This window comes from Trichoplax adhaerens, genomic scaffold (assembly GCF_000150275.1).
Source record: "Trichoplax adhaerens TRIADscaffold_8 genomic scaffold, whole genome shotgun sequence".
Taxonomy (NCBI): Eukaryota; Metazoa; Placozoa; class Uniplacotomia; order Trichoplacea; family Trichoplacidae; genus Trichoplax; species Trichoplax adhaerens.
Window position 1 is genome coordinate 1,759,872 of NW_002060950.1, and position 24,996 is coordinate 1,784,867.

A 24,996-nucleotide genomic window follows, 5' to 3' on the forward strand; every position below is an offset into this window, starting at 1 on the left:
TATACAGTATAGAGGAACGTTGGATATGTGCCACACTTGGTGTATCATGCAGTATGGCGTATGGCGTACTGCAATGTTGGAGCTCAATTCAATCGGTGGGAGTGATGATTGGAAATTAAAGTAGTCATTCGTAAATCAATAAATACAGTCTATCAAGAATCAAGAATAATTAGAATAATGTATTCATCAATAAAATACATTACACTACAACACGGTGCTATACTGTCTTCTATCATGTATGATAAAAGGTATTTCCCTAGTTGAAATAATACATGGCCGCACCAATGGTTACAAAGGGTAGCAATGCAAAACGTTTTTGCTGGCCAAATAACGAACGTCAGTTGCAAGAAGTAGTTTACAGTACAATCTTAAAGTCTCTGATTGGTATTTGGTAGTTGCTATATCCAAATTGCTGTACTACAGAGTTTGGAAAGACTTGCAGTAATACACTATTGTAGAGTCGATCGATATTCAGCTGGCTAGTTCATACACAGCTGTAGATGATAGAAGAAATCACCACTATACTCGCATTTTGCACATAACGGGCAAGTCATCAGTCAGAGTGGACCAATGTTACACTTCCATAATGTAGAATACAAAGTCGAAAAGTTTAACATGACATCAATATTCATTAAAATTTCCCTCATTATCCTTCATCACAAAAACGATCCACCATCATAGGATCGTTACTTGCTCTATCATCATCTATACTGCTACTGTACTACCATTACTTCTTCTTGTGCACTCCCGACTGCAACAGTCGGCAACACTAAGAGTTAATCCAACTACCATCATAAAACACTAGGCCATACTCTAGCCAAGAAGAACAAAATGTCCGTACAATCCCAATCATTGACCATATTCTATCACAATGTTTGGTAACCACATGTCCCAGATTGATTTAGGGGGGGGGGAATTAATGTACAATACTCTGCTTGTATAAATTTGTATAGTAAACCAACAACAGGCAGATCATGTAATACGCATATATAACGGGCACATTATCAGTAATTATTATTCTCGATGAACAATAAGTTAACTGTACTATAATCCGGCCGATTTTTGTAATATTGCACTTTTGAATTAAAAATCCGATCCTATCATTGCCATGTAATCGTATAACTGATTTATTACCTTGCTAATGATTAAAATTGACGATGATTGAATCAATTAGATTAGATGATCGTCGATCGTGTATGTTATCTACTTATAATTGTATTTTTTTCTTTATTTTTATTTTTTTGTATTGATTCATCAATTATTATAGATGTTATTTATAGTAGACAAATGAATATGTTGCTGTGAGGACGCCAGTGGTACTTCAACCTTATGGCATGGTGGCTGCAATGAAATATTCAAGAGTCGAATATTACTATCGTGTATTCTGTTAAAATCATCTTTCTGTTCGGCCAGATAATCGCAAAAGTATTCCAATTGTTAACCGATGAGTGCTCCAAGTACGCCATCGTTAATATCGGAATATGGCCTCGATGATGACCATGACGATGAAGCATCTGGCGATTTAGGTTTAGGTATGGGCTTAAAACCTGGCGCTTTACCCCTTACTTTCTTCGATTTCGATCAAGATGAGACGTTAACCGATGATCCTACCATGATATCATATCAAATACCATGGCCAACCAATTTACAAGATGAAGATCAATCCAAAATGATCGTATCGCCACACAATCAAAATCATCGCCATTACGCATATGACGACAATTATAAAGAGAAAGCTGCAGGTACGCACGATTACATCGTAATTGATCATCAAGTCGACGTACCGACCAATCTTCGAAACTGCTCACAAAATAAACCAATTGAAAAGTTATCCATTGCCAAACGATTCAATATTACCCATTTAGACATTGATCATAGCCGTATTAAGGAGAAGAGACGTCTTCTAAGTCGAAGTAAATTGTTATCATTTGATGGTAAGTTATAGCAATGAATAGCATCGATCATCGCAATAGAATTATTGTTCGAGTGATGGCTTAGTGTTAATAAAAGACCAATGATAGTATTATTATACAACTGATCGTAATAGTATTACACTACTAATTATACTAATAGATGATATTAATCCATCATTTTTGCAGTAATATCAACTTTGATAAGACTATATGATATTGTCATGGACAATCCTACTGAGCTCAATTTTTATATCATTTCTTATATAACAAGTGTAATCCTCATAGACACGCATGAAATGACACTTTGTACTTAGATTTTCAATGTTGCTCTTTTGCACTCATCTATCCAGTTCTGTAGTAGTATTAGAGTAACGACCTTATAGTAATGCTTTGATAAACAGTAACCTTCTCCACTACTCTATAAATTGTAATCGCTAACACCATCATTAATTTCCATCTCAAATAGCAGATATCTTGTAATCATCGTGTTGTGGATTACTAGTGATAAGATTTGATTTTTCTTTCATCCTTTCAATCATACACTACATGACATGGTTTATTCCTTTCGCTTCTTCATGCTTAACATTACGCGATATACTTTTAATCAGCGTAACTAGCGTAGGCAATATTGATTATCACTGTAAAGTAATAAACGCTAAGTGACTAGATGGTAATTTAGATATTTCTTCTACCTATTTTTTTATCACTATGGTAGGATACGATAGATTGACGATATAAAAGATTAGAACAAGAGCAAACTTTTCTTGTTTGTCTATTGTGTAATATGTACATACGATTACTCTAATCGTTAGTAAACGTAATTCGATCATGCATCAAAATTTTCTTTCACCGTTAAATAGGTGAATGTAGGATATACAGTCAACATTAATACTTTGTAAATTTACATGAAGTTATTATTAATTATAATTATCATCATGATAAACGAGTGCGTGGATACAACATATAGTATATTGCATTTTAACACAATCGATACTCTTAGCGACCTCATTTATTAATTAAAATACTTGTATGTACGGTAGATATGCCACATACTGTAAATATAATAACGGCTACTTGATGATAATAGTTAAGATAGTCCACGTCGATTATTGATCATTTATTAATTAATAAAGTATTATTCCTACATTATATGGAAAAGACAGCTATACAATGGTACAGTATTTAAAAAGTAAAGGTAGCATTCGTATACGAGTAAATAAAATTAATTTTTAACTATTAGGATAATACTACCAAGAAGGCCAATTTAATTCCCACAGTTATTCTTAATTGTATTACTTATCTCTACATCAATCACCAGGTCATCTTAATGATTAATTTAAGATATAGTATGTTAGAACATTTGGAGTACAGTAAGTAAGTCGTTGATCAAAATAATAGGTCTTTAGCCATTGATAGTAACCAAGTTAAGATGCAACAACGGTTTCAATCCTAAGCTAATGACTAATAAAATGAATGCAATAACTTATAGAGATAGGCAGCTAAAGCTAACGCGAGACTTGTTTTAAAATCTCCTTGATTCGACATGACAATATATTGTGTCCATTTAATTATTGTAATAGATAATACAGTGTTTAGTTATAACATTATACAACGATTACTTCATGGCAGCAGTAATGTAGGATACCATATTAACGATATAATGGATAAAATAGTTCCAGCACTGCATATTAATTAAGAAAATGTAGTTTCAAGTTCCTGTTCCTTTTCTACGTCAAGATAATACTGCCTGTCACCTAGTAACCAATCCTTTTGATGAAATCGATTCTCTCATTAGATAAAGTAAAGAATTAAAATAATCATCTCATACCTCAGCAATATTATTTCATCATCAACTTCATCATTTTCACAGCATACAGTGACAAAAAGAAGTAAATGAACTTTCCAGTGCGTAGCGACAATATTAAATCATCACTTATTTTGTAGACTCTATCAATAGGCTATATCTAACCTCTTAATTAAAGATCCAATCTTATTGATGTACTTACCGTCAACTTTGTTTCTATATTCACTTTTTTTCCTCCGATTGAATGAAATGTAATCGTATATTGTACAATTTATTAAGATTATTTACTAAATATCCTAGTCTAGTTGCTATGTTAGCCCACTGTATCACAAATAGGTTAGGATCAGAAACGTTAAAGATTATGCAATAGTTTCTAGTTTTCTTAGACGTAGATTAATTGAAAATTTATTAATGATATCATTTATACTATCAACATTAAGTTCATTATGATTTCTATTAAACTGCAGTAACTTATTAATACATAGTATACATCGACTTCTTTATTAGCAAGATTTATTTTGATTAAATTATCTCTCTTCGAGAAGCGGTATACCATTTAATGGAAATATACTGCAAATGTAGATAATGATAGAAACAACATTTTATTCTTGACGCAATCAATATTTATTAATTTATGGTACAGGTACAAGGCTATCAAAAAGTGTCAAGAAGAAAAGAATTGAGGATCTGTTAGCCAGGTTATCAGCTGCTGATAAAGTATGTTGAATCATTTTGTAGCAGTAAATCGATAACAAATACATACTATGAGCAATTAAATTCTATTAGATAGCTTGATTGAAGAAATGCTACTCGGTATTAGTTGACCAATTTTACATAAGTTTTCAAGGAAAAAGTAAAATTGTGTTATTCTACATTTCTTCTTTCCATATCGTAAACCTGCACTATTATCTCTCATTTTGTATCATCTTATAGCAAATAGACCATCTTCAAAATGAACTAGCAGCTTATAGACAACAAATTGTTAGCAAAGATGGCGCTGTTAAAATACTTCATAGCCAAGTATGTATGTAGCCTGTCACAGTTTTCGCGTACGAAATACTAAGAGCTAATCGATTCTAAATCGAAATCAGTACAATATCATTGTCTAGTAATTATATGAGAATTGACTATTGTAATCTGCTAAAGGCTGTACTTGCTGAAGCAAGACAACAGCAAATTACTGCACAAGAGAGAGAAATGATTAAAAAATTGAAGGAGGTCAGCATCAAATGCAATCGATAGAATAACCATATTTTTAACGCTTCATTCATTTATACCATACTTCTCTTACTTGATCCATTAAGCAATAAAACCTTTTCTTTTATTCAATTACTATACGAAAACAATAATATTTTTAATAGGAAAATGGAGCTCTTAAATGGGAGATGGAGTTAAAAGAAAAGCAAATTATGAATAGTGAAGCAGTTTGGTCAGAAAGATTCAATAGGTAAACTATAATCGCTATTGCGTATATAGCAAAATTTTTACTGCTTTCATTACTACTTATTTATCGTATAAATCAATAATATGCGTACATAGATTGAATATAAGATTTTGCTATTAATATATAATAAAATTGGTTAGGAATCGCCGTAATAATTCCGATCGTAATATTATTTCATACTACAAATTATTTTTCCACCTATTATAACAATTTAGAAATAGTAAATGTTGTTTTCGCCCAATTATTTATAGAGTAACAACAGAAAACAAGGCTCTTTTAGCTACATTGGAGTCCCGCTCACAAGAATTAAAACGTTTATACGCTGAGAAACTAGGTAATGTTTATGGAATTGCATAAGATTGATTTTAATCATTGGTTTTTGCTATATCTTCGAGAACATTCAATGCTGTACTGTAATCTTACTAATTATTTTTGTCTTGAGATTTAATAGTTTTGATCGCAAGTGTACTGACTAATTTAAATCGTTTTTGTTATGTATTTTAACTATATGATAACTAATAGTAATTAAAATAGAATTTAAATATAATTAGTGAATATGACGTCCGTAAAGTGCAAGTAACACTTAATTTATCATTCATGTAATATTAGCAATAGCTAGAGAAAAAGATTTACTTGCCTCCAGTATTAAAATTCAAAATAAAGTTAATGCTAGCGATGAAGAGACAGATTTATCAGAAGAATTTAATAAAGATACTACTTCAGATGAGGTAAGATATATCATTTGTGATACCAGACTGATAATATATTACTTCAGTTATTTTCATAGCACTAATTATAAATTAAATATTTTAATATTTTTCTTTTGGATATCAGCTTGTTATACTTGGTGCCTGCCATTGTTTAGGTGAAAATGAAACTTGTATTTGTGCCAAGGCTGCTGCTATTACAAAGAGAGATAACGTTAATCTTAGAAAGAGAGTAAGCGGATAATTCTACAAGTTCTCACTTCTATATTCTTTCTTTTATATCAGGGCAAGAAGATTATTATTGTCGATATTTTTATAAGACTTGAGGCTAATATTTATTCAATTATCTTAATATTAATAATTCATAGATAAAAAAGATATCTAAATCAAATAGTGAATTGATGCAAACGGCTGATGCTTATCGTAAAACCTTTGAAGAACAACTTAATCAAAATACAACCTTGATGCTATCTATTGAAATGATGCGAAAAGATATTACATTTAATAGTAGTAATGTTAAATCATCGTTAAAAAATAAAAACGATGGAAAGAGACGTGGATCTACTGACGATAACTATTATAAATCGAATAAAAATATGGATAAAAGGCATAACTTGGAAGAAGCAAATCTAAAGATAGCCAAGCTACGAGAATTGGTAATTAACTTGATGGACATAAAATGCATTAACTACTAAATTAGAATGTTACAATATATTCTTGCTGAGATTAGAACTTTAAGTAACATTATGCTTATGTACTTATTTGCAAATATCATTAGATAGTTTCATTTGATAAGTCTTTTATTATTCATTTATTTGTATTACACTTTTAGTTAAATGATAGAGAAGAGGCGTTAGCACACCAAAAGCTTGCAGCTCGAATTTTAGCTAAGAGAACTAAAGAATTAGAAGGGACGATAGAAAAATTACAATTGAATAGTCAGGAATAGTAGTTTCTATTATTTCACTACTATCGTACGTTTTATCAAGAATAAGTACAGATATCCTCTTCAAGTAATACCTTTCGAAATCGAGGTATTTACAATTTGCATAAAAGCATTATTTCAACGTGCTTAGTTTATTTTATGTTATGCATGAAGAGAAACAATCTCAAGTAGACTGTGGTAATCTAGTATAAGGCTAGGTTAAATATATATATATATATATAATTGATTTTTATGGTATCAGTTAGTATGTTATAGCTAGGACAGCAGCATAGAGAAAATGTGGTTGCTTTCCTGCTTGTATATTTTGTAATATATAGCTATCTACTTTATAATATCACTGTTTGTGATAGATAGGTCAAATTGATTTTTTGAATTATTTATTTATTTACTAATGAATTAAAAATATTCATCCATGGTAATGATATGATGATAATAACATAATGGTCTTCTATTGCTAACATTAAATCTAAATAGAATTGCTTGTAATTTTGCTTACCTTCCAACGCTTATTATATACATTCGCGTGATCACAGTTATGTTAATATAGGATGCAACACATACATTCTTCTAAAGCATTATTTATAATATTGTTTTATTTCTGCATTATCAATTAGCTCAACATACAATGTTCTAAGGTATACAATGTATTTCATTCTGTGATTTTGCATCTGTATTTTATAGCACTGAAATCAGATGTGTTACATGAAGAAGTTAATTAAAGATATTCCGTTCATATACAGTAGATGTTACTTTAAATCAGTCTGTTATGCTAGTAAAAATACTTACTATCATATAGTATCGCGTTTGGCTTGAGCATTCAACTTATAGATTTTATAAAATGCAATCTATTTTGCTAAATAAAGAATTCCTCTTTGGTATTTTAAAATGAGCGAAAGTTGCATTCCTTTATACATTTTTATCTAGAATAGAATTGGGAACTTGAGCTAGTCTTAAAGGGTACGTCTATCGGAATAATTATTGGATAGGCATGAAAACAGAATCATTGGCATTTCGTGAGCTCATGCATAGCTTATTATGCCACCTATTAAATATTTAATAGTGTAGAATAGTATTTCACTGTCATGATAAAGAAAGCGTCCATTAAATTTGTATAAAATAACATAGGAAAGCATAGGTGGTGATCATACCAAGATACACAGTGAAAGCATTATTAATAATTTTTATACGGTAAACTATCAAAAGGAGTCCATACTCCTTGAATAGATGGAGAATCAGTATGCCACCATCTTTTCATCTTCTTTCTGGTTATTCCTGACGAATTACGCAGTTGCTCAACTTTATTGTTTATTTCCGCGCGTGATAAATTTTTAACAGAAATGGCCTTATGTTTACCATTGACTGTAAATAATTAACGAGAGAAGACATCAACCTTGACATTGTAATTAGTAAAAAAGAAGTACTACGAATAGCTTACTGTCTTAGTCCGATATATCGTATTTCTATTTTATTACAAGTAAAAACTGAATCGATATGCTTTACAGCAGACAATAGCAATAGAATACTCTCTACTTGCATTATGCGCGTAAATGTCTCAATGACGGATGTTATACCTAAAGATACAGGATCTAAATGTAAAAGTCTACATTTTTACTACAATAGTCTACTCTATCTTGATCTATCATTTCCAACTTGGTGATTATAGCATAACTATTGGTCATTTTATGGTTGTGCAATTAAGATACCACTTACGAAATTCAGCAATGATTGAAGGATGTCTATAAGGTCTCGGTCGAACGTAGACAACTACTTGTGGATTTTTTTGGGCGAAATCGACCGCGTTGGAGTTGATATATTCTCTAAAATAGCAAATAGATTGACATTCATTCGATCAATGGAATATCGATATCAAATTTAATATTATTGATTGTAAAAGTTGTCAATCTAATGTACAGAGTGGTGGCTATTTTGACGAAGTTGTAGTAGTTTATAAATTGAATTCAATTATTATCCAATCATCCAAGTACAGGACCAAGCGTACAATCATTCATTTCGATTCATCTAGATTATATCAAGATACTGTACATCTTGAATGATTGTAGTCAATGGCTAAGAATTATAAGAGGAGGTCAAGCACTCTGCAATAAGTAATTTTATCCATGCTGTCTATCACTGCTGCCCATGCTGGCTTCTTGACCAGCTTGCAGCTTACCCATACTGGTGACACTATTTCGCTTTGCATGTGGATTTGCCAAATAAAATAAGCCATACTCTGTATACAAAATCATTCTACAAGCTTGGATTACCTTAAGCCTCGACTACTTCCTCCTTTATTACAATAGCGAAGTGTTATGCGCTGAAGTTGGCAAATATAGCGACCTTTAACGAATTGAGTTAAGACAGTTAACCGTGTGGAAGCCATCTTGAAGGACGCGGATATACTGTACAGTGGAGCTGATCACTGGCACGGTACAATTCGGTACAGTACTACAGTAGTTATTTACAATGACTTTTGCATCGTGTACTGTACCGTATTCTGGTCATTCGTTCGTGAAATTTTTGTAGTTGAAAGTGCAGTACAGTATAGTGTACAGCAAGTAGCCCATGGAACAGTTCACTGAGTTCAGTATAGTAGTGTACTGAACTCTACAGTACGTTTTCACTTATTGACTGGCTTTACAGTACGTCGTGGCAGCATGGATACTGTACTCACTTTTAAGAAAACGGATACAGACGGTAGGGATGACTGGATGGACGTAGTTAGCTTGCAGCAGAACTCATTTAGCTATACTGTACTTTAGGCTCACTTTGCTTGGAGAATCAGAAATCACGTTGATTGACTTTTTGCAATTAGTTTACTCTCCTGCACTGTATTGCACTAGGGACTTCACTGACTTTATACCATAGGCATTGAAGTAAAAGAAGGAAAAACCTGTTTCTTCTACTTCAAAGCTCGGTAAACGATGCAAAATGAGGCCTAGTCCAATGCCCGGCACTCACCTTGACAGACTGCAGAATACATCGAGGTAAAAGAAGGAAAAACCTGTTTCTTCTACCTCAAAGCTCGGTAAACGATGCAAAATGAGGCTTAGTCCAATGCCGGCACTCATCTTGACAGACTGCAGAATAGAGTACATTACACCTCAATTTTTTTTTTAATTCATCTTCAAACGCATTTTTGCATCAAAATCATGGTAACTTCTAATAAAGACGCCATTTTAGCCAGTTTTGCATGCATTTACCATCAGCTCACTGATGGCTAAAATAGGATTATCTAATCTAGCCTTTTTTTCTATCTGGCTTGTCCTTTGGAAAGGCAAAACATGGATATCGAAATTATATGAGAACGCATAACAATTATCTCGAGTACGGTACAGTAGAATGTATAGTTATCAAATTATGCATTGCTCAAAAAATAACACAACATTGGGATTACATTTAGTAGTCCATGACTCGATGCATCGCACCACTATTTTACTAATAGAAAATAGGAAATGATCCTATCTAATCTGATTCGATTGAATTGGGAATGACTGCTGATATTAGGTACGAGTATATCTAATTTAATGAATAAGCTAACTTTACTGTTGAGTAAATAGAAGATAAATTGTAACGTACCGTCGGCAATCATAAGATATCCGACCAAAGACAACAACATCACTTTTATATACATAAAAATTGAATTTTTAATCAAATTTTAACGGAGTCAAAATTGATGCATACAGTACACAGTGTAGCACCGGGGATTAACTGAAGCCCGATAATTACTAAATATAAGCATTTTAATATTATTTCTGGTAATTATTAACCTTCCTGAGTTAAGTCATAGAGTAACACGTAGTCCATAGTCTGCTATAATCACAACTATACAACATACTAACATTTGAAAGCCTTCTTTTATATCATTCGTTAAGCCATAAAATGCTGACGATTACAATTACAACCAATACCATTACATCATTTGAGTAATATGGCGGCTTAATTTCTTACTGTTAATAATATCGTTTTTCATCATTTGCATTCAAAATAGATGAACACTAGCTTACCTGTAGCTTTTGATGAATATACAATTATTATTATGATTACATATATACTCCACTTGCGCTGTACCGTAGAAAGGTATCATTGAAGGTGGTAAGTCTCGCTATAGGAAGCGAGCTTCTTTTCTCACTACGTACATTGATGTACATCACTTAGCAAATAAGGTTATCAGATATCGAAAGCGTGCATAAAAAAATCATAACAAATACGCTCAAGATGACTTGACCCAACTAGCAACTAATGGACTGTACGCGTGATTTAATGTATAAAAAAGGACGTGCTCAACAGAATGATGTGCTATCGGCTGTGAATATGGTATCAAAATGGCAGCAACACAATAGAAGATCGTAAAAGCGCTTGGCGTCGATCGTATTGAATTAATTGGTAGATCAATCAAAAACTACTTTGTCTCAAGAAACTATTTTCCTGTTATATTTTTAATAAAGCGTCACGAAACGTTAATGGCTTGAAATGATTAAACAATATACACGTGTAGACACGCTGATAATGTATTATCGAACAGAGTCTTTCCAGTTGGGATTATGACTCTGACTTTTTTCTAGAGCATGAATATGTATCATTATGATATATGTCATAGAATTTTTCATCTGAAATTGACATCGCTTACATAAACGTAACTACAAATTTCATCTTACAAAAAATGTGTGAAATACGCTTTCATCCTACAATTAACAATTGACAGCATTGATTTTAAATGTGGTAGCGACAAAGATGATAACAATAATATGTCAATCCTTCTTTTCTGCAATAATATGTAGTAGTTGTGTGGCACTAGAAACAGCATTACGTGATTGATAATGGGTAGAAAACAGTTTAGAAACTGAGTGATTGAATTCCCTTCAATATACAGTACAGTGTAAATGTGCTATCTAAAGGCAATGATTAAAAACGTTCTTTTAAATGTAATGACTACCTAAATGGAAGCAATCGATTGACTGTAGGTGAAACAGTAAAAATTTACATAATTTCTAAACGTTAAACAATTACTGTATCGCATCTTTCCAATTTAAATCGAGAACGGATGGTTAAAACTGAATTTTAAGTAAATACTTGTATGACATAGATGTAAATTCTAACTGCTGCAGTGAAGAATGATAGAATATTGATACTGCCTTTTAAAAGTACAAATTAAATCCAAGACCATAGTATGATTTGATATGAAAGATAAATTCATTCAATGGGTATGATTACAATTGATAACCATACCAATGGGTTGCCAATTCCATACAGTTGGTATAGCGAGAATGTTTGCAGCCTAATTTCAATTATTTCAATCTAATAATTTTGTGGAGAGACAAAATTTGAAGCTTGTTTTTTGTATTCTTTATCGAGATAACCTTTTATCAATTTATCTGCATAATGAGCTGCATCATTTGTCCCCGTAACGGTAACTTCGCGATCTTTAGTGCCTGGAATGTAATCTCCTCGCTGTGATACTTGAATATGTGCACCGCTAATATTTTGTATATCAGAGATAACTTTGCCTCTTTTACCCAATATCGCTCCAATGATACTATCAGGAACAGGAATTTTAATGACCGTTTCACCGTAACTGCTAGGTCGATTATTTCTAGCAGTGGGAGGATAGGATTGCATTCCATATTGACGATCAGCCTGCGCATCTTGTGTAACTTGAGTTGGCGAGTATCTTTCACTGGTGTAAGGGTCATAGCTAGCTGCACTCGAGTCCATCGGTCTATCATTTGCGTTACCACCACCATAGTAGTTACTATGGAGGGCAGGAAGAGTACCCGCTGGTTCTACGTGGCTATACGATACTGATGTATTTGGCAAATTGTTGATGTCTTCTAGGCATTTCCAAATAATTAATTCCCAAGCAGTTAATCTCTCATTAAATTCACCAGTGACGGTTAAAATCCTTTCATCAATGGCATATTGTGCTTTTTTTTGGGATACTTGGACGTGCGCGCCACTTTTATCTTGTATTTCTTTGATATTAGATCCACCTTTGCCAATAATGACACCAGCAGCAGCGTTGGGTACAATCATTTTTAACTGCCTATTACGATTCTTATCAAGTACACCGTACTGAATTGCTTTATCAGCTTTACCTTCTTCACTGACTTTCTCTAAAATGAATCGATTTACTTGGCGTACGCCAGCAATACTACCAGTTATAACAATGACACGTTCCTTGGTGCCAGGAAAAGTGTCATTATTATGCGATAAACGAATCCTAGTTTTGGAATCGTTTTGCAAGTCATTAATAACATCTCCACCTTTTCCTATGATCGAGCCAGCAGCGTAATTGGGGATCAGTAATTTCAGCACGACTTTATCTCCGCTGCTATTGTCTTTTATAATTTCAGTATGTCGACGTTGGCAGGATATGTTCATGATATAAAAGAAGATAATACCGCTTGATTAAATGGCATGCACCGCTATATTTATATATACTCATATGTAAATGTGTTTTCATAATGTCAATAGTATTCCGTTTATCTATGATTGATCTATCTATACACAGTATCTTGCCCTATTTTATGGATTGCTATGAATAAATTCACAAGAATTCATCTCGCTAAACCGTGAAAAGCTACAATTGTATCAAATACGGTGTTGATCATATTGCCCCTTATAGTTAAAAGACAGCAAAGGCAAATTTACTGCAGTTTACTCCATCACAAGAGAATGAACAGTAAGTTACTATACTTGTGTCCATGATTGGCGTCAATTACTCACTGTAACTATTATGTCTAACATATCGTCCATCTAGGTAGTTCACCATAGTGATTTGCAAAGGTATGGCACCTGGCATTTAAGGGTACAACTTGTAAATTGCGAAATACGTACTGTAGTGGCGTACTCTAAGTATTAGCATCACGCTTAGCCTAATTCGACACCAAATTGGCAAATAACAGAGTCCACATACAAAAGAGTAGCAATATCAGGGTATCTTGGAACTGGAATTTAACTTTTCAATCATCACTAGCACGCTATCTAAATTATGCATGAACATCACGCTTAGTTTCCTTCTATACTAAATTGGCGATAGCCATTCCACAGTCAACCTAGAAAGGGGTAGAAATGCCAAGTAACGTTGCAACTCCAATATTATTTTTTTTCAATCATCACTAATACGCTATCTGAATTATACAGTATGGAACGAATAGAAGAATCATTAGGATCGAGGTTAGCATTATAGTACAGGTGTATTTAGCACACTTCATTAGACTTTATCATTCTGTCCACTAGAGTATAAAATGGTGACAGCCACTACAAATTGCAATAAATAAAATGGTTCGATGTTCACTTTTAACGTTGCCTATCATTCCAATTTCCAAGCCTAAGATTGGCAATCCCTACACTATGGCGCGTATTGGGCTAACGATCATGGGTACCGATCGATACAGATCAAGTTGAGTCTATCAGCTTGAAGGATCGACAATACTTGTAGCATTTGCTAGCTGTAGCAGACACAAGATTGAATCAACTTCAGCTTCAAGTATCTTCATAGCAAACTGTCCTCCAGTTGCAACGACATGTCATGAAAATCATGGAGAATCCGACCTCCATGATGAAGAAATTCTTCTTCTAGCCTTCCTGTAGACTACTCAAAGTGTCTTTGGTCTCTTTGCAGTCATTAGTCTATGGCCTACTAGGGTATATGTACAAGGGCTGAGCCATTTTGATGATTGTGGTGTTGACAGCATGGTGACTCGACTTCGACATTGAACTTCAACGCAGCTCATTCTTTCCAGTGTACGTACCGTACTGAGTGTCAGTCATCTACTGACCAACTCTATAGACACAAGGATCATGTGCTATTTTCAGTCCTACTGTACTGTGATGACGACTCTTGTCGATGGATATAAAGTAATGCTGAAGAAGACGTCAAAAAACGTTCCTATCTGTACAAAATTGCTTCTAAAATCCAAAGTACTTCAATGACTTACCATACTCTTGTTCTAAACGATTCTTTTTGGTAATCGCTTGGCCGTCATCGTATTCATTGAACCTTTTTTGCACACGAAATGTAGCCTCTTCTTCCGCCATACTTGTAGGAGATGTACTGACAAGCCAACTGCGCAGTACTGTAGCAACCGACACTCTTTTTGAAAGACCTACTCTAGGTGATGGTATAGTGATCGAGTTACACTCGGTGTTTGTACACGTTAATGGTCGATTTTCCCGCTAACCCTCACCACCGAGTGGTCTTGACTACATGATCAAGTTACGGACCACAGACTGTCTACGGAGGCACAGTACTGTACAGTACATGTACGTGCTTACTGTACAGTACACTGTACTGTACGGTCGTGATTACAGGATCAAGTTACGGACCACAGACTGTCTACGGAGGTACTGTACAGTACCGTAATTAGAAAGCCAGAAAGTACTGTACAGTGTACGGTCGATTCTCAGTCACCTGGTCTTGACTACAGGATCAAGTTACGGACCACAGACTACAGTATCTACGGAGGTACAGTATACTGTACTGTACTCAGTGTACTGTACAGTACTGTACAGTACAGTACAGCACCGTAATAAGAAAGCCAGAAAGTACTGTACTGTACAGTCGATTCTCAGTCACCTGGTCGTGACTACAGTATTCGGACTGTAGACGTGTACTGTACACTGTACAGTACGTACTGTACACTGTACAGTACGTACTGTACACTGTACAGTACGTACTGTATGAAGCCTGATGGTCATTGTTATTGCAGTGCCAGGCCAAAAAAAATACAGTACACAATATGGTCCTAGGGATTGCACCCGGGCAACTTTTATATTGATGCTATGGTCATGAGTGAGTGCATCCATCCACGGCAGATTCGAGCGTCGATTCACGTGACTTGGAACAGTGTGACGTCATCATCGATGCAACGGTTTTCAAAATATAAATTGAATTATTGTTGATGCTGGCGATCAAGAATTCCATTCCATCGCAAATCGACTCTATCAATCATTATACAATTAGTGATCTCTTACTTCCCCTTGATAGCAGGTAAATTCTATTGCCATAGTTATAGCATGCTGTTGTTGATGTGAATATCGTGTTCATTGTAAGGCTTAGATTGATCGTTAGTTGATGCTAGAGTGTCATTTCATTTATTGGCTGTTTTACGTAATATTGAATGTTTGCCAATTTTGGGGGTTTAACCGGAATGGATCCCTTTCCAACTCTACTCTGATCTACGTTCCGCATGCAAATACGGTCGATCGTTGACAGATATCAGGAAATAGTATACGAATTGGATAATAGCTGTATGATTTTTGATCATTTCTATCTTTTTATCAATATGGATGTAGTATTCTTAATCGATATAGTATACATTACGCATTTATCGAATTTGCACACAGTTTACACAACCGTTGCCATTTGCAAATACTGTATTCGTACTAAAGTCGGGTAGTGATTGGCCATAATTCAGGTACTCTACAGTGGACTAATCGATTCCTATTTCACAAAGTCGATTGCAATTGTTTACCGTGTCTCTTCCTTTTTAAAATCATGTGAACCTTTAATGTACTCACGATGAGTAGTAAACTGCATAGTTAGTGTCCTCAAGCTATTCACCGCTGCACACCTATCTATTCATTATTATAGGCATATTAATACACAAACTAAATACAGTAAAATAATAAATTCATCTTTTTTTCCAGGTGCTGAAGTAAACGTCACATGTTTAAAACCTAAAACCACAGTACTTTGCAAACTGCTACATAAATAGTTGTTCATCATGCTTAGAACCGTTGTCCTGAAAAGAGGAAATATTGGCTATGGATTTAGCATTAACAGTAAAGCACCAGCCGTAATTGAAGCAATTGTTAAAGATAGTGCTGCTGATTATGCTGCACTACAGGTTGGAGATATTATGTACGAAATTAACGATGTCGAGGTCGACAAGCTACATTACGACAGCATTATACGATTAATTACCAATCCAAATGATTCACTAAAATTATTAGTCGAATGTAAAAAGAAGAACCCTCATTTATTACCCTCTGGTACATTTTGGAGTCCTAGGAGAGTCTCGATCGTTCATGACGTCAAGAAAAATAAAAGATTTCTAGCTGCAAAAAAAAATTTATCAGACTCCAAATCAAAAAGTGATTCCAATATTAAGAATGGTACGAACCCATTGCTTGCAGAATTACAGAAAGATTCACTCTTTGCAAAGATGAGAGCTCGTATCAATTCTCAAGAGTCAGACAATGAATACAGCGACAGTGATACAGACTCATCACTACCACCTCCAATGAAAGCATTAACTGTGAACAAGAAAAAGAATGCAGATCAAGATCGAGGTACTAATCGATTTAGTATCACTTATTCTGCAAGTAAAATACATTCTTCATTAAGTGGGCATTTAGAAAATACAAGTACGGGTGATATGCTCGATGCTGTCATTGTTAAGTTTGTTGGCAGTAGAGCATTCACGCATGATGAAAATTTCTATTCTAAATCATTATCGGAAATTCGTGATTGTATGCAAGAATTAAAACAAGATCAAGAAAATCGTTTATTATTGACCTTATTCCAATTTAGAAATAGTTCAATTTGTATCAAATCTAGCAGTGGCGAAATTAATCAATGTTATAATATTGATCAATTGGCTGTTACTGGAACATGCTTGGACGACAAACATTTCTTTGGCTTAGTTTTTTGCGATAAGAAAGATGGCGCAAAATCAATCTTTTCATTACATTTATACAAGTGTCTCAGTGTTAAGTGCAATTATGACCAGGCAGCGCAGCAGTTTCATATCCATCGATCAAAAGTAGAAATACCATCATTACCTCAATCATTGTTGAGAAAGCTTTCAAATTTACACATGCAGTATGCTGATAATAAGCTCAGTGATTGCAAAACTCCAATTATGATTGATAACAATGATTTACCGGAAATGAAAAATAAATATATCAAAATCAGAACTGTTCGTTCTGATACTGCTATTGATGATATACCACAACAATTAAATAGCAACGATAAAGTTACTGGAGGGAAAAGATCCAGTAGTCATGTCGTTACTTACACTGACAGCGAAAATAATCATCAGAATAAAAGGTTAAAAACAAGGCAAAAAAGTTAGTAAATTTCCATACATTATATTTCGTGCTCATTTCTGTACAGTAAAACACTTAGTGCAATTCTATTGCAAACGTCTTATTTGATTTACTCTTATAAATTAGGTGAAATTATGCATAATAGCGATCAGTCCGAACAGGTCTCTAATCCAATGTCCGACGAAAAGATAAACCAGCAGCCTGATGTAACACCAAGTAAAGATCGCGTTGCAACTTGGAAAACTAAGATTGAACTCTTACTGGTGGATCCTGCCGGGATTCGTATATTCTACGTAAGTTTTAATTTATACATTTTATATGCTTTAACATATCTAGCTATCAACAATCTTGCCGGTACTAATTTCATTGACTCTGTAGGAGTATCTTATGAAAGAACATAGTGAAGAAAATATCTTGTTTTTGCACGCATGCCAGAAATTTAAGAAACTCCCTACAACGGAAATCGCTGAGGTTAATTTTCAAGGACTTTCGATTTCTATTAGCTCTCTTTTTATCATAAAAGTCGGTATATTATTATCTTATGATCGTTTTGGATATTACTTAACATGTATAGATTAAGAAATTCTCATCTGCTATATATCGTACATACTTGGCGGATGATGCAGCTATGCCTATCAATGTCGATTACATTGTATTAAAGACGATCAGAAAGTATCTGAAATCGCCAAATGTGACTATGTTTGATATGGCTCAAAGACAGGTTTGAATCAACATCTTGAATTACATTATGTAATGTCCAGTATATATACATGTATGATTATGTATAGTGAGAAAATTAAGAAATATTAAGGATATGCTATCAAAATTTTTTGCTTTAGATCATCAATCTATTAAAATTTGATAGTTACCAAAGATTTTTAAATTCGGAACTATATAAAACGCTGCTAAGTAAGGAAGCTGAAAAGAAATTAGTCCTAAATAATGAAATTGATGTCCTCATTGATCATGTATTCGTGACTACTTCAGTAAGTTTATCCTACTTTTAACATTTCTTACTCTTTTTTCTATAAACTATCATAAGGAGCAAGTACAGAACACTTTAAAATATTCGTTATGTATTTGCAAATATAATTCTATTACTATTGTTATGTTCTTCAATAATAAGCTCACTCCGTGAGTAAGATTGATAACCGCATTCTATTATTAGTTGATCGGTATTTATAGCTACACGAGGTTACACCTCGATACGATTACAGTTTATACTTCGCACTACAATTAGTAACTTATCAGTCCGCCTTTTACAATGTTATCACCTACTGTATTACAAGTACTACCATACAATCATCATATACGTACATTTATAGTGTTTCCTTTATTTATGCCTTTATGGTTAAGATATCGTATTTAATCTATTACGAACTATATATACAACAATTACGCCATTGCATCCTTATATTGAAATGTTACGTATGAATTAACATTTTAATTAGAGTGTACGATATACCGATCCGAATAGATAATGTGCGCTTGTTTTAAATTTGTCGATTGATGGATTATAACTGTGTGTCTCTAAAGAGTTTATCGTTTCAACTTTTCTTTCAAATTGATCAATTACTTCAAAGCCATAATTAGTAAATTGATCAAGTTGTTTTTAGTCATTATGATCGCAAATGAGTAGATATCAAAAATATTTGAGATTACTGAAAATCGTACTTCAGATTGTGACCTAAAAACTCATTCTATTTTAATTTCTGTAATAGGAAAATTTGAATGCAGATAAGAAGACGAATGAGAACAAAAATTTGAAAGGTAAATATCGTTTTTAAGCCATTCTTGTTTTATTCAAAGAAGTAGCACTCTTTATTCTTAGTGCTTCTAGTATCTCATTCTTGTATAATTTACATTTAATAAAGTCAATAAACCCCCCTCGAAGTTTAATCATTCGCTCAAGCAACGTAAGTTATTTCCTGCGATGGCTTTATTTTAATGCATACTAAGTCCAATATTTTTAGATACCTCATGTATAACAGCTGACTTTACTGTAAACAGGTATATTCGGAAGGAAAGGTGCTCAAGCTGACAATAAAGAAAATGTTTGCTGATAGAAAATTAGATTGTCTTATAACTACAGATTGTAAATCACTGCGGAATTTTAAACTAATCTTTTACTCAAATTAATTGGCAATTCTTTTAGCTATAAAACTTGTAAAGTCTTCAAGGTTGTCTATTAAGCCACAATGATTTTATGCCATTAATGAATAGGCAACGTAGTGATTAGCGAAACTCGTTTTACTAATAATCTGTTAGCAAATCATTAAGCCAGTATAGCTTTATCTCATGCAGTATCATGGTTGATAAATGGCTTATGACATGGTAAATATCATATATTTATGCCTAAGAGATAGATCAGTTTTTACAGATATTTTATACGTTTTATGTATCGTTGAGAGTCACACTTTTGTATTGATTATCATATAGTATAGCACTTGGATTGCAAATGATTTTATAAGATTTCTCTGATATAATCAACACCTGCCTGGTGAATCATGTAAATTTACTATATTGGTAATAATAAATATATAATAGGTTATAGATCAACTTTATGAATAGGCACGATATTGCAGTAGCTGTATTTTTATTTTTATATTGTAATTTTTACTCATATTAATATTAAAAAGTGGATAATACGAATTTGATTCTTCTTGAACGACACAATAAATTAATTATATGTTCGAATTTGTATCTATAGCTATGAAACTACTATAGTTGAATCAATTTCACGTATTCTTAAATGTAAAGCCTATTTTAGCAAACATTGCAAAAATTTTAGAACTAAAATTGTTTGCATGAGATAACGAACAGTGATCTATAAAACAGCTCAATATAAGGCTGCAATAGCATTCTAAAAATTTCACTGTATAAAGCTTATTTCTTATAGGAAATGTCGTCAATTGATATTGAATATTATCTTATTGGTTTAATTGGAGATTCATCCAAAATGTGTATACCTATATTATAATTGTCCAAGCAATGTGGCAACTGCATACACGTTGTCCACGCAGATCACACTGTCTTTTCTTAGAGCAATAAAAATCTTTTTGACGCAAATTCAAGAAATTAACATCAGAATTAATTATGCTACTGAGTGTAGACTCGTTTATCCTAGTAGGCATTTATTAATTATAGTCTAATTGTAGTTGTTTTCTAAACTAATACCCTATGTTATAGGGAGAAAAACAACTGGTTGGAACACTAATTTTCTTTACCAAAGACAGTTCTTTGACCTGAGACTAAAAGTCCTCCGATTACGGCTAAAATAGTGGCGCCTTGGGCCCCAACTCTAGCTCTCATCATCATTTGCGACATTTTCTGATCCCCTCTTCGGAAGTTGACCAAACCATAACTTAAAGCGACCGTAGTTGCTAACATACCTAAAAATGTCCATTACCAGAATAATAAGCATCTTTTAGTTACGTCTATTTAGCTTGAAAAGCTACCGTGATATAGTACGTGTAGCATAGTACAGCAATGAAGTGTAAAATCTGATCTTTTGGTAAAGTGCTTTACGGTATTACCAACATCACCAATTTACTGTAAGTTCTCTTCTATCTAGCATAACTTTCTTTGATTATAATTATATATGTCGATTGTGCACCTGTACTGCAACATATATAAATGATGACAATTATAATTATCATTTTAGTCGACACGGCTACTAACTGTGAGTAGGATAAACAGTTATTATCGCACTATCAATAACGACTGGCGTGCCATCCATGCATTAATAATATTGATTTGATCAAGTATCTTTACTACTCATCCTTCATCATTGCCTAATCATTGGGAATTGTTGAATTAATTTTATACGTGCTACCGCACACTTGGCGGTACGCTTGATTAAGGTAATAATATGCAGTATTATTATTGTAGAAATGAAGAGAGCATTAACCTAGTGGTACAAAAGGATTTTCTTTAAATTTTCTTAGCAACTTTTGAAAAGGAGTTTCCTCAATCATTAATGCATTGATATCAGGCTGTGTATTGGGTTGTTTCGCTGCCTCCAAAGCTGATTGTTCTTTAGCTTCTTTTAATGCCTGAAAAGCGGCAGCTCGTTCCTCAGCCTCTTTAACTAGTGCAGAATTTTGAGCATTTTCGTCGATAGTTTTGCCCTTTTGCCCTTGAAGTATCGCTTCTCTATGGGCGATTGTTCTGGCATGTCTTTCAGCATCCTTAGCTGGATCTCGTTCAATGCCAACCATCGCAGATGTCTGTAGAAATTGCACTGATCTTACGAAACTCCTTCACTTGATACAAGTAATTAATTCCACTATAGTACAGTACAGTACTATCGTGTTTTGTCGGCTTGCTAATGTGGTCGATACGCTCTCGGTCAATACGGTGCACCGTAGTATCGTAAACTGGCTGGATTAGACTACAACTCGCTGAGTGTCTTGTGAACGTAAGGTGCCCCATTCACTCTGGTAACAGTACCATGCGTGGTCGCTGATCATATTGGGCAAGATTCATCTGGAGATTGTAAATCTTGGAGTAGCTTGGCGATGGCGTCCTTAATCCTGACGGCAATGCGAGGTTCTATCATGAGAAGTTTAGCCACCTCAGGTAGATTCCATTGTAATGAAATGAAGAGAATGATTTTATTTCAATGATGATGTTGTTGTGTCGTACATTTACGTTTTTCTGCCATATTATGAGCAACTTGATCATGGCGTTCAAATAACTCGTTTGAAACAGATTCCGTGTATGCTGTGTATAATAGGATAACTTACAAATGTACATGTGGTTACGACTACTTGGAGTACTTTTGAACAATGTGGAAAGAACGCTGAAATGTTTTGTAAATTTGGACATAGTTTGAGTCAAAGTTGATAGCATAGAGGCTTTACTGTTGTCGGTGTTCTTTCAGTGTTGTAGCGTGTTAGTGCATTGTATGGTTCAACATGCAAAGATGCTAAGTGCTCTTAGCGTAATCGAATGCCTTAGTAAATCATGCTGCATAACAGGAATTATCGATAAAAATAATGATTGTACGGGTATATCTGCTCGGATGCCTTATATGTAATTACAATTTGATTCTCGTTGGCTGCAAGATGCACCCCTTCCATACTTTACTGTAGTAGCGGTAATATAGGACTACCTAGCCAGTTGCAGGGACATTTCAGGATCAATATACGAATAATATCCTTGCATCTGCTGCAGATTTGCTTATTTACGATATGTTTTCAATGATTCTAGTACACACTAAATGATTGTATTCTTGCATGCATGCATCTAGTAGGCAGTAGCTAATAAATGCTAATGATCTTTCAATGAAATTTCTCACTTGTTTGCATGTATTTTTCAGCTTGTAGATATAGCACATTACCATCTTTTACGTCACAAATGATGCCTAAGGGATGGCTACCCGGTCATTCTAATATTGCCAGTTTAAAATTGATTTCATATCGTTCGTATCAAAGCATTCCGCAAACCTACGCATCGAATGGCCGTCCGAATCTATTTCTATTCAACTCAATATGGAGGAACAATACTTTCAATCCGATAGGAAAGCAACCCAATCGTAGCATTGTCGTGTACAGCAAAAAAGGGAAAAGGAAAACCGTTAAAGCTGTTGTCAAGAGATTTAAAATGCTCGGTAGTGGTAAAATTAAGCGTTGGAAATGTGGTAGACGTCACTTGGCTTTAAGCAAATCGAAAAAGAACCGCCGACATCTAAGAAAGCCTACTTTTTGCAGTAATAAGCAGGCAAAGTTATTGAAACAAATGGTCAATCAAAAGAAATGGCGTTAATGCGATCCATAGCTCAAAGCATCTGTTATTATTACTACAATTGCATTCTATCTTGTATCTTCAAATCGGAAGATAAACTCAGATACAGAGTACTTTGCTTTAGATTTGCTTCATTTAATAATTATGCAACTCTGTACAAAAGTTAATGTATCTAATTACTGAATTGAGGAAAATATACTGTATAAACTGCCTTTGGTTTACACTAGGTGAAAGTGTAAATAAAATTTCAAGTGCTCCACATGTACTCGATTGTGAGATTCATCGATTGCATCCATTTCGTTTTCAGCGCACGTATGTCGGTCTATATTCTATATACTGTAAGTTCTACTCATCTATATACACGTAGTCTGGTTTCAAGATCAGATTGAAACGTATTGGATATGAAGTATGAGAGTGAGAACCACATGGATGCAATAGTTGGTCCATGACGATATTGTTTGTTGAGAAGGACTTTCTCTCTATTCATTATGCTTCAATATGACTGCAAGGTAGTCGGCAGTTTGTGGATGCTATTTGTCTATCATCGTCATCAGAAAATTTATGAGTGCAACTGCATGATATTCTTGAATCGTTTGTAAGCGGTTGTTGTAACCGATAATTTGAAAACATTGTGTCTCGATCAAGCTTATCCATGGCAACAAATTGAACTACCAATACTGAGTGAACAAGTGTTCACTCAGTATTAGTAACAGCAAGCTTTCAATCCAACGTTTGAGGTATAGGCTTGCAAAACGCTTGACCATTGCGGATCAAGGTGAAAGAACGACTGCTACAAAAGCTGTCGTCAAAATGCATCAAACTCGTTCTACGCTTGGCTAAAACCGCTCTACACATGCATTACTACCTCACTGAAGACACGAATTTATATCCTCTAAAACGAGTGGACTTGTACGTCCGCTGATCGACTTGGAGCATCAACTAATGTGATTACAGCTACAGTAACTCCATAAGCATACGTATAAACTCTTGATAGTGCTACATATCCGAAAATGATTGAAAAGATGGCGCAAAACCAATGCGATGGTAAAGCCTGTTTCTAGACCTGGCTGTTTGATAGCGTATGCCAGCATCGACGTTGCAATCAACGGTACAGTGCACAGTACCTAGTACCGAACACCATACCGTAGCCCTTGATTGTAGCATTTCGATTCAATACAGTACCGATTGACACGCACGTACACTCGTACAGTGCTCAGGAGTCACGTGTACTGTACACTGTACAGTACTGTGGGTCAGGTTGACGACTTCAGTCTTGACGTTGACGTCCTAGGCAAAACAATTAACTGGGCGTACAGTACTATACCATACAGTACACAGTACGGTTGTTACTGTACTGTACTGTACAGTGTACAGTACAGTAC

At 34.2% G+C, this 24,996-nt stretch overlaps 5 protein-coding genes across 5 annotated transcripts; 2 read left to right on the plus strand and 3 right to left on the minus strand.

The window, feature by feature from the left end:
* Positions 1–1,444: 1,444 nt before the first annotated feature.
* Positions 1,445–6,817, plus strand: TRIADDRAFT_58626 (uncharacterized protein; the record flags this gene model as incomplete). Its single annotated transcript, XM_002114573.1, has 10 exons — positions 1,445–1,934; positions 4,361–4,434; positions 4,651–4,737; positions 4,864–4,935; positions 5,079–5,164; positions 5,413–5,495; positions 5,771–5,889; positions 5,996–6,100; positions 6,237–6,524; positions 6,701–6,817. The coding sequence occupies 10 exons, from the start codon at positions 1,445–1,447 to the stop codon at positions 6,815–6,817; spliced, it is 1,521 nt and encodes a 506-aa protein (XP_002114609.1).
* A 1,168-nt stretch (positions 6,818–7,985) lies between these two features.
* TRIADDRAFT_58627 (uncharacterized protein) lies at positions 7,986–9,194 on the minus strand (the record flags this gene model as incomplete). The annotated part of the gene is made up of 3 exons (XM_002114753.1): positions 7,986–8,173; positions 8,525–8,631; positions 9,079–9,194. 3 exons carry the CDS (start codon positions 9,192–9,194, stop codon positions 7,986–7,988), a joined length of 411 nt encoding a protein of 136 aa, XP_002114789.1.
* Positions 9,195–12,109: 2,915 nt separating this feature from the next.
* TRIADDRAFT_28388 (uncharacterized protein) lies at positions 12,110–13,192 on the minus strand (the record flags this gene model as incomplete). The annotated part of the gene is made up of 1 exon (XM_002114754.1): positions 12,110–13,192. The coding sequence occupies one exon, from the start codon at positions 13,190–13,192 to the stop codon at positions 12,110–12,112; it is 1,083 nt and encodes a 360-aa protein (XP_002114790.1).
* A 3,347-nt stretch (positions 13,193–16,539) lies between these two features.
* TRIADDRAFT_58629 (uncharacterized protein) lies at positions 16,540–19,929 on the plus strand (the record flags this gene model as incomplete). The annotated part of the gene is made up of 7 exons (XM_002114574.1): positions 16,540–17,887; positions 17,993–18,159; positions 18,245–18,337; positions 18,441–18,587; positions 18,706–18,852; positions 19,588–19,636; positions 19,877–19,929. 7 exons carry the CDS (start codon positions 16,540–16,542, stop codon positions 19,927–19,929), a joined length of 2,004 nt encoding a protein of 667 aa, XP_002114610.1.
* Positions 19,930–21,112: 1,183 nt separating this feature from the next.
* TRIADDRAFT_17859 (uncharacterized protein) lies at positions 21,113–21,834 on the minus strand (the record flags this gene model as incomplete). The annotated part of the gene is made up of 2 exons (XM_002114755.1): positions 21,113–21,258; positions 21,777–21,834. Coding segments are annotated over 2 exons (204 nt in total), but the record flags the coding sequence as incomplete, so codon positions are not given.
* Between the last annotated feature and the right edge of the window lie 3,162 nt (positions 21,835–24,996).